The sequence below is a fragment of the Alosa alosa genome, chromosome 9 (genome assembly GCF_017589495.1).
Source record: "Alosa alosa isolate M-15738 ecotype Scorff River chromosome 9, AALO_Geno_1.1, whole genome shotgun sequence".
Taxonomy (NCBI): Eukaryota; Metazoa; Chordata; class Actinopteri; order Clupeiformes; family Clupeidae; genus Alosa; species Alosa alosa.
This window is the reverse complement of record NC_063197.1, coordinates 18,192,596-18,210,453: the sequence shown is the minus strand read 5'-3', so window position 1 is coordinate 18,210,453 and position 17,858 is coordinate 18,192,596. Positions and strand designations below refer to the sequence as shown.

Here is a 17,858-nt window from a genome sequence, read left to right as displayed (position 1 = left end):
AGGCCTAGAAGTCTAACGCTTGAAATGTCTTGGTGAACCAACCTAGGTCGCACGTCTTGTCCCACTCGTCTCGGCTCTTCCATTCTAGAGGTTTCTATCCGCCCTCTGTCCATGTTACATCGCCCAGTCATAATCCTATTAGTACTCAGGCACTCTGCTTTGATAAGAGCTTTACAGAAGAGCGCCTGTCATTGCTCACAGTGTCGACGGCTTACTTCAGCTAGTCGTGAGCTTAGCAACAGGCGACGCTTTGTTTTTAGAAAACATTCGTTTTCTCTGGGCTGTGCGTATCTGTAGGCTAATTGTGGTCTAAATAAGTGGTCATCACAAGAGGAATTGGAAAGTGTACACTTTATGCAATGCCAAAATTCAAAGACGTCGTAGAGAAATGGGTGAGTGAATGATCTACATCACCAGAATGACACCATTGTCAGAGAATCGGACGTTTTCGCTTTAGAGGGATGAAACAAAACTCAGTTGATCTAGGACCAGTGCCGTCATGGCCTGTGGCACTATGCTGGGCCGGACTCCCTCAAGTATCAGTAAACTTCAGTAATTTTATTTCTTCTTTAATAATATAAAATGAACTCAATCACCAACACTGTCAAATAATTGTATGCAACTGGTGTGCTAGAAATCACTAAGCCTATTGCATTTAGGCTACCAATTGGTCTCATGGTTAAAATAAAATTGCGGTTCTTCTTCTGTGATGATCACAGCGGAAAACGCCAGAGAACAAATTCAAGCAAAAGGACCGTGAACTCTGTATCCAAATTGGCAGTGCCTGCATTGATCAAGGAGAGAGTGCCAAGGTACTGGACTTCATCAAAGAAGAAAAGAACCAGGTAGGCCTAAATATGAAATATGTGAAATATCAATATTCTGGGTGAAAACTGCAGTCCCTATCTTTTTACAGTGTTCTTCAAAAAAGGAAACCTACAAAGAACATGTGAAAGATACATAGGCTATTGTGCATTATGAACAAGCCTCTGTTCTGCTTTCTTAACTGAACAGGAAATCCACGCCTATATGAGGGAAATCTGTGGCTGGACTTCATCTTTAAAGAGGGATGTTGGAGGGTAATAGTGCAGGGCCTCCATTCTCCTTTCTCTGAGAAATACCACAGCCTTTAAGTCATTAGAGTGGACAAAATGTGCTGGTCCACTGGGAACAGACCAGGACCTATTTCACTGATGCCCTGGATGCACTATGCCTCTCCTCCTCCTCTTGCCCATGGCACTGACCTCTGACCCCAAGGTGTTTTTGAGGTCCAGTCAGATTTCTCGCTCTGCTGGCAGCCTTAAGGGACACTCAGTTCAGAGTGTTGCTATATGAAAAAGGACAGAATAGTTTAGGGATTTTTACAAAACATTGTGGTTCCGAATGTGTTTAAAATGTGCAATTTCCTGTCAATGTGCAGTTTTAAGACTATCAACGAATGCATTATTTCATTCCATCCATCCATTATTCTTTACTCCTTGCTGTTGCTACACACATTTTTTCCATTTCATTCTCCCAGAGGCATCCAAGCACTAAAGTTCCATACCTACATTGTAGCTTTTAAACACATGCTGTGTTAACTCTTTTTGGTTGTTGTTCCCTCTACTTTCCTCCCTGTGTTGCAGGGTATAGTCAGGGCTCTGGGTCTTGGGCTGCTACAGCCACTGGTCAAAGAGGTTCTGAAGAGGAAGCGGAACCCTGTGCACTGTGAGGCTGCGGTCACTCACCTAGTGCAGGTAAATTATTTTTTTGGTGGGCATTATAGAACATATCCCGTACCTCTGCAATGTAATCATAATACTAATGTGAATCTCAATGCTCTATTCAGGCTTGTAAACCAAAGGAAGTCTTTGACAACTTGTTTGGACAACTGGAGGACTGCGATCCAGGATTCATTGGCGAGACAGTTATATTTCTCCTCCCACATCTCCAGACAGGTGATAAACTGTCAACAGCCTACCCGCCTGACCCTAATCTTTGCCACAATCATATTTTATGTCAATATAGGTGTGCCATTTCAAAATAAGACATTCATTTGGACCAGGAGTAAACAAATGTCAGACTTTTCTAAAGAGGGCAACATTATACCCATGACACATTGCCTCTGTGTCCCCCTGCTGGTGACGAACTATAAGTGCAGCTAACAAGTCCAGGCTTCTTTCTCATTCGGCAGTGATGCTGCAGCTGGGGGATGACAGGGGCCCGTGTGTGGGTGCCGTGCTGGAGGTTGCCCAGAGGCAGGTGGCCCGGCTGCCCGTGCCCTACACTAGGCAGCAGGAGAAGACCGACGTGCACGGCCTGTGCAAGTGCTGCGCCGTCCTGCTGGACTTCCTGCAGCCCTTTGTGGTGGAGGTGAAGACGGTCGACTCTAAGAAAGGAGCAGCATCTGCTGCAAAGGGCCCAGCGAATGACAGGCTGAGAGAGGATATAGTCAAATTGTGAGTCTTCTCTGTGTCTCAGTGCTTGGCCATTTATGAAAACAATGCTAAGTTCAGGAGAGGAGATAACTACAGGTGGGAGAAAGCAATCAGTGTAGTATCGCAATATTTTTTCAGTACGGCAATTCCATATTGGATTATCCTATGGATTTAGAATAGGATGTCTTTAAAGTTGCAGTGTGCGTAGTGGCAGGGGTCTCAATACTTTTGTCTATATAGTGTATATGAATACTAGGTGTTGCTATATTGATTTATTTAATTTCACACTCTGATAACATCGCAAGTCTGCAACATAGTGCAAGACCTCATTCTTCTGTTGCATCACAGTGGAACTGGAAAAGGAAGTCAGAGTTGACAACAATTTTACCTCCCTGAAGTTTGTTTCAGAGACTCACAGCATACAACTCATGATATATTGTGGAAATAAATCCTGATGCATCAGCAAGTATTAAGATTCAATTTTATGATACACTAGGATTTATTAACTCTGACTTCCTTTCCATGTTCCACTGTTATAAGCACTGGCCATGTTAGTGCAAAATAAATTGACTGATTGACTGAGACCTCTTCGCTCACGGTCTCTTCCACTGCCCTCAGTTGCATGATGAGCCTACGAGAGCCGCTGCTGCAGGCGATACTGCAGGATCCCAGTAGCCCCTTCTGGACCTTTGCCACTGGCATTACGGTAAGCCACATCTTCCACATGATACTACAGGGCTGGATCTCACTGTTCACAGAGAGCTGCGGTTTGAACGGGGTGAAACCTGTGTTTTGTTTCTTCTGAGCAATGCCATTTTACGACAAAATGTATTTTTATCACAAAAATAATTAGTTGTCCAAGTTGTCCAAGTTGTCCAAATAGTCGGGGTGAAGTCCAGAAATAAACTGTTCAATATGATGATCTAAATGTGACACATATCCTGTTAAAAAGTGACAAATGACGTGGCTACAGTATGCACTCGAAACCAGTAGTTTGTTTGAACCCTTTTAGGCCATACTAACTGCGATCCATAAGCCCCTGCCAGTCCTCCTGTTCCACCAGCCAATGAGGAGGGGAGATGAGTTCATCTCTAAGGCTGCCAGCTACTCTGAAGAGTCTCGTGCCTGTCTCGCCTACCTCCTCTTTGTCCAGCTTATTGCCATGGAGACGTTTCCTACCATCTTTAGGTAGGTAGGCCAGCAGCCAGACCAAAGCGCTTTGGGTACGTTGAAAAGCACTTTATTAAAAATGTTGTTGTAGCAGTTGTAGATATTTGGAAAAGATTATTCGCTTTATAGTCTGCCAAAAGGCTTGTTTAACATACATTCATCCAGCATAGGTCAAGAGACTGCATAGTAGCTGAACACACACAAATCAAAAGTGCACTGGTTTGAAGTCAACTCCCCTTTCACATTTTGAATGCTGGAAGAAAAGGCCAGTTACTGTTTTAGCCCTTTTTAGCATTATTATGACCGCTGCGCATATTAACTGACTTAACTGAGATTTTTTTTCCTAGTTACAAATGAAAAAGCAAAAATGAGGTGTTGTAATCGCAGGTATCTCTGGCTGACAGGTTCAAAATTGCACTGAATTTGAAGTGTAGGATCATTATGACACCCAAGTTTTGTGGAATAAACACACGCAAACACACAGATACATACATGCATGCACGCACACACACACACACACACACACACAGAGACACAGAAACACAGACAAGTGCACACACAGACACACACATAAACACACACGCATACACAAACAGTAGACATGCACGCACGCACATTCACACACACAGGCATGCATGCACAGACTCACATGCACATACTTACACACACAGGCACAGAAAAAGGCGCACGCACACACATACATAAACACGTGCACAAACCCACACACACGCGCACACACACACACACACACACACATATGCGCACACACACACACACAAACACGCACACACACATGAAGGCAAGCACACACACACACACACACACACACACCATTACCCCCACACACCCACAAGCTCGCACATACATTCCTGTAAAACTGTCAGGTGTCCCTTGTGGCCTACTGTGCGTACGATGTTGAAGCCACTAGAACAGTCACAGACAGAAGACAGACGTACATATCTCTAAGTGGAGGAGGTTAATTTGGCTTGGTGTCCTAGGCTAAATTTAAAAGCCTACAATCTTGCTTCAAAATGTCACACAAAATAACTAACACGTGACTTATGTACTCTCTCCTCTTAGCCCTGTTTATCTACTGCAGCGCAACATGGATTACGTAAACCTTTTGTCAGCTAGGTATGCTGCCAAATGCATGGAGTTACATTATGTTAACTTATGAAAATTCAATAATAACAGAAACATCGGTTCCAAGTGATAATATTGATAACAGTGTTAATTATTTTTCTCTGACAGGAAAGATGAATCTTGGCTTACAAAAGGCCTGGTAAGGATACTTCAGTCCACATTTGGTATCTACTGTAGGTTAGACAAGGAGTGTTTGAGGTTTTGAGTAAAACCCCTCGATCAAAGTTGAAAAAGTATGCACACAGAATGCACAACCCTTTATGTGTGTTGTGATCTTAGGATCTGTGTGAGAAGAGTTTGGAGCGAGTGGAAGGCTGCACCCTACCAGTGGAGATCCTGGAGCTCAGGTCCTTCTACACTGTCCCCCAGGTGATTGCAGGTGTACTGAGAAAAGAGGCAACTAGATACATAAAATGTAAAACACAGATTGCATATCCTCTAAACAAACTGCATAAAAATCTATAGATCTGTATCCTTAGATAACCTTCAAAATATGCAATCCCATCCCTTCAAATGTTAAATACATATCTACTTAAAATCCTTTTTTTTAGGTAATAATATTTTTATCTCCTACAGAACTTGGTGCAAATCATGACTGTTTGTCCAATTAAGCATTTGGTAAGTTTTGCAACAAGACTATCACAAATGAGAGTGTATGACCCCAGATTAAAACTAGCCTTGGTCATGTCATCTCTTCACAGAAAACAAGGGCGCTGCATGTATTCCAGCTCTTCATAGATAAACTGAATGGGGAAGCCAAACACAGATTCTTCAGGTAAGAAAACAAAAAATCTCAAGTAACTCCAAATGGTGATTTTCTTTTTTACACTTAAGTACTCACACAGAAAATAAACACAGTCTGTATAGTAGGTTACCACAGGTAAGAGATTGTACTCATCTATTATTTAAATGTATGTGTCAAAAATCTTTATTCATTAAATTATATTTTCAGGTCTTGAGTATACTGTACTTGTCTCGTCTCTTTAGATGTACTGTGTAAACATAATGTTTAAGACCATGCTGTCACATATATACTTACAAATGTTGTGTCCAATTGAAGGTGCATGCTGACAACCAGCAATCATGCTGGGGTGGAAGGCCATGTCATCAAAAACATCAAGAACCAGGTGGACCCTGCAAATGTAATGTGCCATTTTAGTTTCAGTTTAAATGATAGTGTCCAAACCTACCAATTGAGGGTAAGATAAATTGAGTCCAGTTCGGTAACACATGCTTACCGGTAAATGTTTCAGTCAGTAAGAATACGGAAAACATGAACATGCATTCAACAAAATGCAAGATCTTTAAAACCACACACATTGTCCAAATTGTACACAAAAATATCTGTATACGGTGTGTTTTTCCATGTACACATGCTTCATGCTTTATATTCTGTGTCTGTCCAGTGTGGACAGGTGAGCTGTTGGTTCTCAGGGGAGCACCTGCTGTCCCTGCTGCAGCTGGCCCTGTGTCTCCCACAGGGAGCAGAGACTGACCTGCTGCATGGCATGGACAGGTAAGACAGGAGCACTCCGTGGGAACAGTCTCTGCAGGTGGCAGATGTTTCCTAGTCTACCCATGTTAGACACATAAACACCATCATCATTTCTTGATAACTCAATGCGCAGATTTCCCATACATGCTAGACTTATACAATTTCAGTGAAAATCTCCACTGAAAATAGCTTTACGTCTACAACTAGGCTGGATTAATTTATGGGCAACTAGCTGATTGTGTCCATACCGTCAAGTCTCTTGTACAATTACTTGTGTTTTCTCACTTCATTAGAAAGACTTCTACTGATATGCTTCTTTACTCAAGCTCACCACCATGTGGAGAGTTGAGCCCATTCTAGACCAGTAATAAACTGCTCCCAGTTAATCTCCCATCTACTGGTGTTAGGTACATTTCCAAAACCATTTACTTGACTTTTCCAAGTTACTAAACCCACACTCTAAGAAGTGATGTGTCGAAATGACACATTGCGTGTTAGCTCAGAGACAACACAATTTTGTGTCAAAAATTTCAACACAGCAATTGTGTGGCTGGGTGAAAGGTGAAAGGCAGATTTCAGCTATCTAATAAAAAACAAGCAAATAAACAAACAAACAAAAAAACAAAAAAAATGTTGTCCCTGAGCATACACACAGATGTGTCATTTTTAACAAATGTGCACTCACATCCCTCTTTCTCAGTAACCACTTACTGCCCGTAACAGGCAGACACTCCACTCCCAGCACAGTGGTAACAGAGGCTTGGCAGGCATGTAAGGCAGCCCTGTTCTGCTTCATCATTAATGGATGTGATGCTGCAGAGAGTATCCTGGAGAGTCATGCCAGTGATCCAGCACAGGGCAGATGGCAGACAGAGACACGAACACACACACACACACACACACACACACACACACACAGTGCATCCAGGCCCAGGGACTCTGGTGTCATGTGCAGGACCACTTACTGTCCATGCTTATATAACATGATAAATGGCTCTGGTTGTCAGTCCCATGTCAGCTGATGAGGCTTTCTCCAGTTAATGATATGAGCATCCTCATCATACACCTTGCCAAATGGGATGAGGGGAGTTAATCTTCTTTTGGGTTGGGCTCTGTTTTTCATGTTTCCCCTTGGTGGTGCAATGTTTTGAGGCCAGTTTGATATGATCTGAAATGTGTTAAAGGAGAAAAGTTAACTTCCAAGGTGTAATGGTAATGTCTGTCTTTTCAACAGAGTCATGGAGTCTCTCAACTTGCTCCGTTTCTTGCTTATCAAAGAGAAGGAAAAGAGTTCTTCAGTAAGTAACCGTCATGACATATTGTAGCAATAAACTGGTGCTGAGGGAAATGTATAATCACCCAATATTGTATGTAGTAACTGAAGGTCAGTGATCATGAAACGTTTAATATGCTCATAAAAAAACATTGATTAGAGAATGAAGATGAATAGTATCAGCAGCACAAAAGAACCCAACAGTTTCATAACCAGATTATGCGAGCACCCCATTGCTGTCTAGTTTCAGTCAGTCTCACACACCTGTTGCACACTTACCATGCTTTTCCCTCTATTACCTCCTCTTCTACCACTTCTTCTACTATACTTTTACTAGTAGTTGTAAGCACTCATATCCTCTAGTACTAGTATTGACAGACACAGAATAAATGTTAAATGAATAAATATAATTGGTTAATATGCTTGTATCTTCCCTAGAAGAGCATGTGGGCAGAGTTGTGTAAGCTGGCTGACAGCTATCTGAAGGTCCTGCGTGTCTGCCTCAGCATGTCCAGGTCCTATTACGGCTCCGAACTCAAGACTCTAAAAGAGAACCAGAAGAACAAAGCCAAGGGTAGGAAGAACCAGCTTTAGCTTACATAATACACTATAATTTTCATTGAGTTGCATCAATAAAGGTAATCATGAGCCTATGTCCTAGAACTATCAAGAAAACATTTATATAGACATAGTTGATAATTATGTGAAACATTCCACAGAGAGAAGAGAAGCTCGGAAAATTAAGAAACCAGTGCGTGAAATCAATGTGAGAGATGAGAAGTTGTCTGACATGTCTGAAATGGAACAACATCAGGTAATGTCAAGCATCAATCTCACTAAACCATCACTGATACACTAACCCTAAAGCTGACAGATACTGTGACAGATGGAAAGAAGGGCCATGTGGTACCTGTGTGTAAATGACCACACCCACACGTTGACCTGGAGACCACCATGATGTTTGTTGGGGTTTTCCTTGTGGTGCCTTTGCAGGTTCTTCAGTGTGCCATGGTGACCTTTGACCTGATGGACAGCCTGGCGGTGAGGATAGAGGAGCTGACGGAAGACAGAGCTGCACGAGAGCCCTGACCCCTGACCTCAAATGTTCCAGCAGCTAGGTTACAGCATTGAACAAGCAACATCTACAAATTACAGTCAGTCAATCACTGATAAACCAGGACGGGGCCCAGAATAATGTATCCAACGACAAACTCGTCGTCAAAAAATGATCCAAAAACAATGAAAGCAGATAGATATATCGAGTGAATTCAAATCGAGTGAATTCATAAAATATGCAGACCCCTTGTGTTTTGTTTTACATTTTCTTATGTTGCAGCCTTCTGCTAAAATGTACAGGTATAGAAACTTTCTACAGGCTTCTCTTTTCGGGTTAGCAAAATATACGTCCAACAATCTGGTTTTCATGAAAAACATATACCGGTAAGACCAAATGAGCAAAGTTTGCTGTCTGTGTACTTGCGTCTTGTGCAGATGACATTGTTATGGCATGACTGTTATCTGTAAATTCCGAACTTCAACCTGTGCAAGTTTGGATTTTGAGTTTAGGAGATTTAATTAGCCTTTCCAGTAACTTTCGGGACTTGTATGTTTCTGAGTAGTTTACGAATGCTGTGTCCATACCATTGGAGTTTTGATTTTATATTAGTGTAGTTTAACCTAATTTGTTCATCATGCTTCTATACAAGTAACTTGCCATGTGAGGACATTTGTTGTTTTATATGGCTCGGTTTAACAGGAATATAACAAAACAGGTGTGTTGTTAATATTGATTTTTATTTTGTTAACAACTATTAAATATTTAAACTTGTCATGCTTGTCATTAATTATTGAATAACTGCTTTACTAACTGAATACTCTGAACAATGAAATGGTATAACTTGATTATAAAGACTTATGAATATGTTATAAATACACATTTGATCATTGCTGACACTTGCTGTCAGACACCCAGCTTCTGTATACCTGTATAAATGATCCATCTTAAATAACAGCAAGGACTGAAGACACTAACTCAAAGGAGTGTAAACCAGGAACTATCAACTCATCAATCACCCTTATCTTGTTACACTAATAAACAGCCTCAGACTCCAGGGGTCCAATTGCCAGTGGGGACTGCCATCATCTGAGTCTGAATGTCCCTCAGCAGCTCCCATACAGGACTGCGCTCGATGAGGTGGGCACGAACCAGGGACATGCGGTCCCTCACAGTGTCCACATGGGGCTTGCTGGTGGCCTGAGTAAATGAACAGATGCTTAGAAGATTGGTGGCTTAGTGATTAAATGTTTGTTTAGTGTCAGTAAGTACAGATTTACACATAGACACAGGAGTGCAGATGTCCTGCAACTTCAGGTGTTGAGCATAAGCAATGTGGTGGTAAAATAAATCAATGAATCCCTATTCATTTGCAAAACATTGAAACTATTTAATTTACAGTAACACCATTTACCAACCTTAAGGTTTTTTTTCATGTGTATATTTTCCTAACAACACAAAATTTGAAATCTTTATTAAATCATGGCAGTGAGGTTTAGGCACAATGTGCTTAAGGTATTCAGTTTTCAATCTAGCTTTATCTGTGCAGAAGCTTTTTTTGTTTTACAAGACAGCCCTCAGTCTCAGCAGAGTGTGCTATACCCCTGCAATAACCTGATAAGGGTGGTTAGCTGTACTGAACATTGGCCCATTGTCCTTAGCCCTTAATGTAATTGCTGTGTGACATTGTGAAAACCCCAGGGACAATGGCGTTCTTATATTTGGGGTTTATTCTTGGACTGGATGACTGACTTATTGAATGAAAGTGTATTGTTGTATGCCTCTAAATTTGTCTTTCCACTCATTTAACCTCACCTTTGCAAGAGCCAACATTCCCTTGACCATGTTTGCATTACAGTGGACTGGAAGAACACGGAGGTTAGTGCCAAAGAATCTGTTGTAAATAAATACATTACTAATATGATTACTTACTGATATGGGTTATGTTGTAATACTCTCAATACAACAGTTAATATCATATAAATATATATATATATCTGGTCACCTGATCTGTACAGCTGCCATGATATCCCACTCTTTCTTCCCGAACACGGGAGCCTGGAGCAAGAGGAAACTATTTCTGTGCACCTGCACAAACTTTTGGATTTTCTCATACAGGTCAGTGTTCTCCAGTGACTCTTGAATCTCCTGAGGGACCACTAACATGAAGGCCGTACCTGTCAGAGAAGCAAAAGGTCACATACATCGACCAAGCATCCACTGAAGACCCTAAATCACAATAAATTCGAAGTAGTTGCAAGAGAGCTGGCCAATTTTCTTTCATAACACACCTACTAGTTTACACTTGAAAGGGTTATGCCTTCATTGCCTTGGTCCGTTTCATAGGTCAGTTGCCTAATCTCAATGTACAACAAAAAACCTGCCAATGCCATAGGGCAAGGGAGCCATTTACCACTCCTTCTTCCCCACCAGCAACAACGACACGAGGATGGAGACACATGATAGGCCTAAGGGTAGCGGTGTAATATGTCTCCTCAGAACAGCTGGTAGGTTGCTGAGGCTCATCATGGCAATAGAGATAAAGCTCTTTATTCCTCCATGAAAACTGTCTCAATGATCAGCATTTCAACGTTACAGCAAGCAGGTAAAGTCTGAGTTTGAGAAGTGAATGAGCATCTTATCAACTTTGATAAATAATGTTACCTCACCTGAAAGAGGGAAAACGAAGGATCCAGGTTCGACACCATCTGAAAACCGAATCCGATGCTGTTGAGCGCACAACAGCCTAGCCGACTCGTGATTCTGCAAAGAAAAGCCTAGAACCTCAGCTGCTGGAACTGACTAACTAGAAAATGCAGTTACCATGTGAAAAAAAGCCATGGGTTTTCATGAGTAAATGGGTAATAAAAAAAAAGAGTAGGCTGGGTATATCGCTAATTTTGTTTAGATAATGTTAATCACCTGGTTTGGGGGGAAATGACAGCAAGCTAACGTTAATGTTAAGTTGCTAGTTTCTCCATTTAGCTGAGGGAAAACTCAGTAATGTCTGGCGTCCCGAGACATCTAACTAGGCCATTCCATTTGTTACACATCTGCAGAATAAGAATTACAATTACAGTTTAATTTCTCAGTTGTTACCTGAAGTGATGTGCTAACTATCACTGTAGTCTGCCATGAATCACACTTTTGCTGATCTGCCATGATCATTTACTGCACCGTGTGTTATGCCATACTTCCTGTAGAGGGCACTGTCTCTATCTACGGCTTTTTCATTGATGATTGTCGTCATTGTCATTGTTGCATGAAACATGGGGACAAGATTTTCTGCCAGATTACAAGTATCTCTGAACTGACCACATTTCAGCCCTCTAGGTCACTTGATATCACTTAGAAACACAACTGAGCCCTAGCACAAGGTCTTGTGAAGCTGTGTGCAAAAGTAGATCAATATAGAATGAAAATATGAGTGCTTTAGACCATTATTTGCCAAGGTGCTCATGCATTTTGTAAAAGGCCTATGGAAACTCCCCATAGGACTTTTGGTTATCCAAAACGCATACTGACAATCAACTGCTTACTGCACATGAACCCCTTTGTGTAGAAGCATAATCCTGGTCTCAAATGAAAGGTAAACATGCTGTAAACTGTATAAGGTAGAAGCAAATTACATAGTTGAAACCACATTTTTTATTGGCTTCATCACAACAGTGAAATGTAAACCAACAGGCCATCTACATGTTCTTTATTTTCTAGCAAATGCCATCTAACCAACGCCATGAGAAAGACATACATCTTGTCTTTTTTTCTTTTGGTTTTCTAATAAAGACTAAAGCAAACACCAAGTAAACAATTCTGAATTACAAAAATGTCTGCATGCAAAACAAGTTGCCTTGGCGACAATCTGTCATTTTTTTTTTTTTTTTTAATAAGGAGAACCTTTCAAGAGGAGAAGCACGGCAGGTTCTGGGCAAAGTGGCATGAGATGCGGCTTCGAAGTCCATAAACAAACAAACAAACATACATACATAAATAAACAACAGAGGTGACTCATCGAAAAAAAGAATGATCCTTTCAAACCGATGGATAGGAACTTTAACTGATATACTGGCTACTGTCATGACCAAAGAACTTGAGCCTAGTCCTGATCTAAACCCTGATGTTAATGGACAATCTCGACACAGATGGAGTTCAGAGAAAGACTAGGCCTAGCTCTCATCCCAGGATAGCAACCCAGAGTCCACAGACCTAAAGTGTCGGTACCAGTCCAGAGATAGAATTATGAGAATGTCTCATGGGAAATGGGAAATGTTTTTTTTGATGACAAGAGTGAGGTGTACTCCTGCCTCTGCCAGGGTTACGGATAGTTCTTTTTGGGGGGGTTGGGGAGTGGGGGTGGGGGTGGGGGGGGGGTTGGTCAGTGATGAGTCTCCAGCTCCAGGATGGTCCACTCACCCTGCGGGGACGCGGCGTCTTCAGGCGAGTAGCTGGTGACTGTGATGCTGGCCGTGGACTCGTCCAGCGGCGAGATGAGCTCGGCCCAGCGCTTGAAGCTCTCCTTCTCGTGTGGCAGGAAGGCGTGCTGGGCCAGGCAGTCACGTGACAGTGACAACGTCTGCTTGATCAGGTACTGCGCCAGGTTCAGGTCCTCAGGCACCGAGTTGATGACACCCAGGCTGGCATCCTGCTCGGTCAGCAGCTGCCGCAGCAGGCGCCAGTCCCGCTCCGCAAACTGACTGTTCTCATCCTCGTCCGCCTCCTCGCACACCTGGTTCTCAGTCTCGTACTCTCCTCCCCCTTCCTCCTCCTTGTCCTCCTCCTCCTCTCCCGGTCCTCGCTCCTCACCCTGCTGTCCTGTGACACTCGAGTCCCCGTCAGCGTTCCCCTCCGCGTCCAAGTTCTGCTCAAAGGCCTCGCTCACGTCCATCTCATAGATGGGAGAGAGGGCTTTGGATGGACGGCGACTATGAGTGCAGCTTTGATCCAATCTGTCACAAGCATCAAAGTCCCCTAAAAGCAATTGACAATACTGCACAATGACCAACGTGATTCAGCGTTTGGATTTCATTTTTTTTTGTACTTTCTTTTATGTTCTTTGCTCTGAAGTGAACACACAGAGATAGAATATATACATACATTTCATTTAAGAAGCTTTGTGATATGATCTATTCCCAGCATTGGTTGACATTAGTTTCACCCCTAATGCAACTGTGTCCTCTTTAAAATGGTCACAAATGTCAAAAATGATAGCTGCTGGACTGCAACTGGAATTCACCATTGTCATTCACTTGGATGCAAATGCTGGGGAATGGACAATGGTGGTTTACTTGACAAATCTGGAACAGAAGCTTAGTGAAAAATAAACCCAAAGTCTCCAGAGATTCAACTGAACTTTGGAAAGTGTGGAAGTAAAGAAAGAGAGAGAGGATGGACAGCTGCCCTAAAGGTGATGCACAGAGGAAAAGGGGGATGCTTCTCTTCAATGTGTCTCTTTTGTCCACCACTACCAAGACACCGCCTTTCTGCCAGTGCCAGTGTCAACTCCGCCTGCTACGGCAACTCAAGTTTTAGTCAGGCACAAGAGATATGTTTGTTTCTGTTGTTGCTGTTAACTTATCATTGAGTCCCGTGCACAAGGTTATTGTATAGATCTGAGACTTTTTGTTACTATAAAAAAACAAATGCTGTAGAACACACACTAAGCATAGTGTTTTCACTTACAAGGACTCGAGTGCATATGTTCTCTGACCATGAGGTCACTCATAACACAGTTAGAAGTTTGCTTGCAATTTGTTGCTCTTTTTTTTTTTTTTTTTTCTTTAACAAAATCCACTGGTTGCAAACAAATGAGGATCATGCAATTAAATGATACTTCACCACTTATTGCTTTTTCAGGATTAAATGCTAGAGTGGTTTTCTGCACTGGAAGAGAGCTATGGAGGGAGTGGTACCATACCAGTGAAAAAAGAGAGACATAGTGGAACCGTGAGTTTTCTAGAAACATAGCATATACAGAAAGTTCTACCGGCACTACAAAATTACATTAAAAGAAAAGAAAAGTCTACAGCATAAAAAAAAAAACAATAAATAAAATAAGAGATCTACAATTAAGGAGATGGGTACCTACGGACTAGAGACACCATGGTCTAGTGGAGATGCAATCCAAACAGGCGATAACACATGAAATAATAATAATAATAATAATAATTAAAAAAAACATCAATGACACAAGACGACGACGACAACAACAACACACACGTAAACTAAAATAATAACACTGAGACATTTATGGGATCGAAAAATTAATTAACAAAATAAAACATGGCTTTCTAAGTTAATGCTGAAAGTGCTTTTGGGGTTCTTTAAACTCACAGAGAGTTTATATGAGGAACAAGTGGAACAGCTGGCGCAGGAGAAAGGTGGTCTCACTCGTATATATCACATTATACAGGTGAGAGACTCACCTTTCTCATGGAACAGTGTGTTGCCACAATGGCGGTCACAAAGTCACCTGTACAATATTTTTTTTGTTACTCTTTTTGTTTCCCTTTTTTTTTGGAATGCATCCAGTAGGATGAGTGACTGTGCCACTTGTGCATATAGTGAATCTACGTTGCTGCAAAAGAGGCGGCATGTCTTAATGTTAACAGAAAAAAAGGTGATAAATAAATAAACAAAGCTCAAAGAATAATACCAGGGTACGAATAACTCAAAAATGTTAACACAAAAGTTGTAATGTTTCTTCACTTCGGTACGTATATCAAAGTGCATTGATATGACTAACGCTGACTGGCCTGGCTACAAAGCAATGGCCTCTCCCCGACAATCTGTCTGAGCAGGTCCCTAACGGTTTGGAACAAGGAGTCCTGATGGAGCTGCTGTCTGCGCTGCTATGCTGTAAACTGAGGTGTAAAGGGCACAGTGGCTCTGGATCAAGGTAGTTAAAGTTGTCAAAGTTGACTGAATAGTGTGGTCAGCTTAAAACTACTTCTGATTGTAATGTGCCATCTTCCCATGTATGTCCTGATGTTACGGACTTAAAATAACAGAGGGTGGATATTGAATATTTAAATTGAGATAGGGAGCTACCTATAAGTTATATGAACCTGGCCCTATGATGATACTAGCTGATATAAATATTTACTCTTAGGTAGATGATTAACGTCCTTCAAAGGACAGACAAGAGCCAACAGCATTTGACTTTGAGGAGCCTGTATCTTGCAGGGTGAGACTACACTACACTGTACTGAGTTGTGGGGAGCCTGGGGTTGGAGTGTGGTGGTGGAGGTGGGGGACGAGTGGGAGGAGTTAGTTGCTCTGTGGGAGTGGCTTAGGGGTGGGGTACAGACTTGGGGGGGTGGGGTGAGGGTTGGGAAGGGGCGGGTCCTTAGATTATACGTTACCTGCAGGGGAGTGGGAGGCCTGGGAGGGGGAGCTGGCTGTGTGCTGCGGCGGTTCGGGTAAGTCCAGCCGAAGCTCAGCCCGCTGTGTGCTGTCGGAGGGTCTGCTGCCGCGGTACTGCTCAGCGTGCCTGAGGTCCAGGTGGCAGGGCCTCTCCTGCGGAGGCGGGTCCTGCCCGTCCCTGCTGCTCTCTCCCAGCGCGAGCTCCTGGACCTCGGTCAGGAACACCACCCCCTTGGCCTCAGTGTCTTGGCTGGATGGGTCAGTGTGGTTATTGGCAGGGGCTTCAAAGACGTCACCTGTGCCCCCCTCCTCAGAGCCCAGCTCCTCACACTCGTCCACAGAGAGCAGAACAGAGCGGCGGAAGCCTGTGGTGCTAGCGGCCGCGGCAGTGGAGGAAGCGGCCATCTGGAACTGGTTCTCCTGGTCAGCAGCGTCCTCAAAGGCCAGGTTGATGATACCCTGGAACTGGGGCGAGGGTTCAGCCTGAGCAGGCCCCACTCCTCCCGCTCCTCCTCCTCCCCGCAGCACCTCCACCTCAGATGTCTCCTCCTCAGACTCCTCCTCCTCTTCCTCTTCCTCCTCTTCCTCGGATGAGAAGAGCTGATGGTCAGGCACGTTCTTCATCTCCCCAAGGTCAATCGCGGGCACCTCCTCTTCCTGCGTGGGGGTGTCGTCGCCACCACCAGCCAACCATGAGCGAGGCCTTCCAACAGCCCCGGCGCCACCTCCTCCTCTCCTCCTGGCGGCCGCCACCTCCTCCTCGCTGGTGGTGTCGGGCTCGCGGCCCCTCAGCCGCACTTCCACGCGGAGCGGCCCCCCTCCTGGTGCCGTGGGGCCCTCGCACGTCTTCAGCTCCTCGGGCGTGCTGGTGTCACTGCTGCTGCGACCGAGGAAGTCCGGGCAGCGCATGGTGCCGCAGCGCCAGGCGCCCTCGCCACGGCCCTGCGAGCAGTCGTCGTCCTGCGAGCCGCCGGCATCGTAATCCTCTGAACGTGGCTTCATGTCGTCCGATGAGGTGCTGGCCGCGCTGGCCGACTCCGACTCGGGGCTAGCCTGGAGCCGGGGGCGCCGCGGGCCGCCACTCCATGACTCCTCCTGTGGTGTGCTGCCCAGGCTGGCCAGGCTGCTTGGGGTGCCCGCGGGGACCGGAACGGGAGCGTCCGAGTCCGTGGAGCGCTGCTGAGGAACAGGTTTCGTGGAACCAACGGTGGACGATTCTTGAGAAATCTGTTGGGTCTGGTGTGCTGTTTGTCTACTGGACTGGTCAGCGGTGCTGGTTGATTGGGCAGGAATGTTGGAGGTGATCACAGAACTGAGTGTTTGCTGATTGGCAGCCTTCTGGTGTTCTGGATTGGCCTCTGTTGTGCTGACAGACCCTGCTGCTGATGTGCTGATTTGTGACGACACCGGAGTTTTTCCAGAACCTTCTCCCTGTTCAACTAGAGAGGGCGCCTCCGTCGTACCTGGCTTGGCAGCCGCCGTGACGCTGGACTGAGATGCAGCCGCTTTGGTCTCAGAGTTCTTGGAGCTGGTGGTCTCCTTGGCTGTGGCTGCTGTCCTCTTGGCCGTGACGGCGCCTTTGGCCTGACCAGCTGCTTTCGGCGCCTCGACGGAGCCCTTGGCCTTTGGTGTGGCTTTGCTGCTGGAGGCAGGGGAGGTCTTGGAGGAAGCGGCGGGGGCTTTGGCTGCTCTGCTGGCAGCCGTGGCCGGGGCAGGCTTGGCCACGCGCCGCTTGCTGCTGTCCTTCTCCTCCTCTTTCTTGGGGGAGGCCGGCTTCCTGGCGCTGGGTGCTGAGCTAGGTCTTGAGACTGCAGAGAAAAGTGGGATACCAAAATCACTGAAAGACAGTAAGAGTTGCAACACAGAAAATATTTCTAAACCAAACAAATCCAATAAAATAACACAGTTGGTGGTGTTAGGGAGTATGGCAAGAACCGGGGGTGT

At 44.3% G+C, this 17,858-nt stretch overlaps 3 protein-coding genes across 4 annotated transcripts in view; 1 reads left to right on the top strand and 2 right to left on the bottom strand.

Moving 5' to 3' along the window:
• The first annotated feature begins 211 nt into the window (after positions 1-211).
• Positions 212-9,327, top strand: glmnb (glomulin, FKBP associated protein b). 2 transcript variants are annotated; one of them, XM_048251899.1, is made up of 18 exons: positions 212-392; positions 720-845; positions 1,626-1,736; positions 1,829-1,937; positions 2,174-2,438; positions 3,036-3,123; positions 3,430-3,605; positions 4,668-4,721; positions 4,839-4,869; positions 5,010-5,099; positions 5,307-5,348; positions 5,432-5,505; positions 5,791-5,872; positions 6,137-6,246; positions 7,460-7,523; positions 7,940-8,072; positions 8,218-8,312; positions 8,492-9,327. In XM_048251899.1, exons 1-18 carry the CDS (start codon positions 360-362, stop codon positions 8,585-8,587), a joined length of 1,779 nt encoding a protein of 592 aa, XP_048107856.1. In that variant the 5' UTR covers positions 212-359; the 3' UTR covers positions 8,588-9,327. The 2 variants fall into 2 exon arrangements, with proteins under 2 accessions (XP_048107856.1, XP_048107855.1); XM_048251898.1 differs by having other exon boundaries at positions 7,937-8,072.
• Position 9,328: 1 nt separating this feature from the next.
• On the bottom strand, positions 9,329-11,854 carry LOC125300194 (protein SPO16 homolog). Its single transcript, XM_048251900.1, has 5 exons — positions 11,652-11,854; positions 11,222-11,315; positions 10,558-10,729; positions 10,368-10,446; positions 9,329-9,752 (listed from the first exon to the last, which is right to left on the bottom strand). Exons 1-5 carry the CDS (start codon positions 11,718-11,720, stop codon positions 9,600-9,602), a joined length of 567 nt encoding a protein of 188 aa, XP_048107857.1. The 5' UTR covers positions 11,721-11,854; the 3' UTR covers positions 9,329-9,599.
• Positions 11,855-12,180: 326 nt separating this feature from the next.
• Positions 12,181-17,858, bottom strand: part of btbd8 (BTB domain containing 8) — a 36,112-nt gene continuing 30,434 nt past the window's right edge. Inside the window, 2 exon segments of the mRNA XM_048251896.1 lie at positions 12,181-13,520; positions 15,914-17,722. Of these exon segments, the coding sequence (XP_048107853.1) occupies positions 12,928-13,520; positions 15,914-17,722 (2,402 nt within the window). The 3' untranslated portion in view covers positions 12,181-12,927.

Bases quoted from the DNA above. Each gene is read 5' to 3' on its own strand.
- glmnb (XM_048251898.1), top strand. From the start codon at position 360: ATGCCAAAATTCAAAGACGTCGTAGAGAAATGG. The intron at 2,439-3,035 runs GTGAGTCTTCTC...CACTGCCCTCAG, and splicing joins AGAGAGGATATAGTCAAATT to TTGCATGATGAGCCTACGAG. The intron at 7,524-7,936 runs GTAAGTAACCGT...TATCTTCCCTAG, and splicing joins AGAAGGAAAAGAGTTCTTCA to AAGAGCATGTGGGCAGAGTT.
- LOC125300194 (XM_048251900.1), bottom strand. From the start codon at position 11,720: ATGATCATGGCAGATCAGCAAAAGTGTGATTCATGGCAGACTACAGTG. The intron at 10,730-11,221 runs GTGAGGTAACAT...CTTCTCTGACAG, and splicing joins CTTCGTTTTCCCTCTTTCAG to GTACGGCCTTCATGTTAGTG. The intron at 9,753-10,367 runs GTGAGGTTAAAT...TCATTTACTCAG, and splicing joins GAATGTTGGCTCTTGCAAAG to GCCACCAGCAAGCCCCATGT.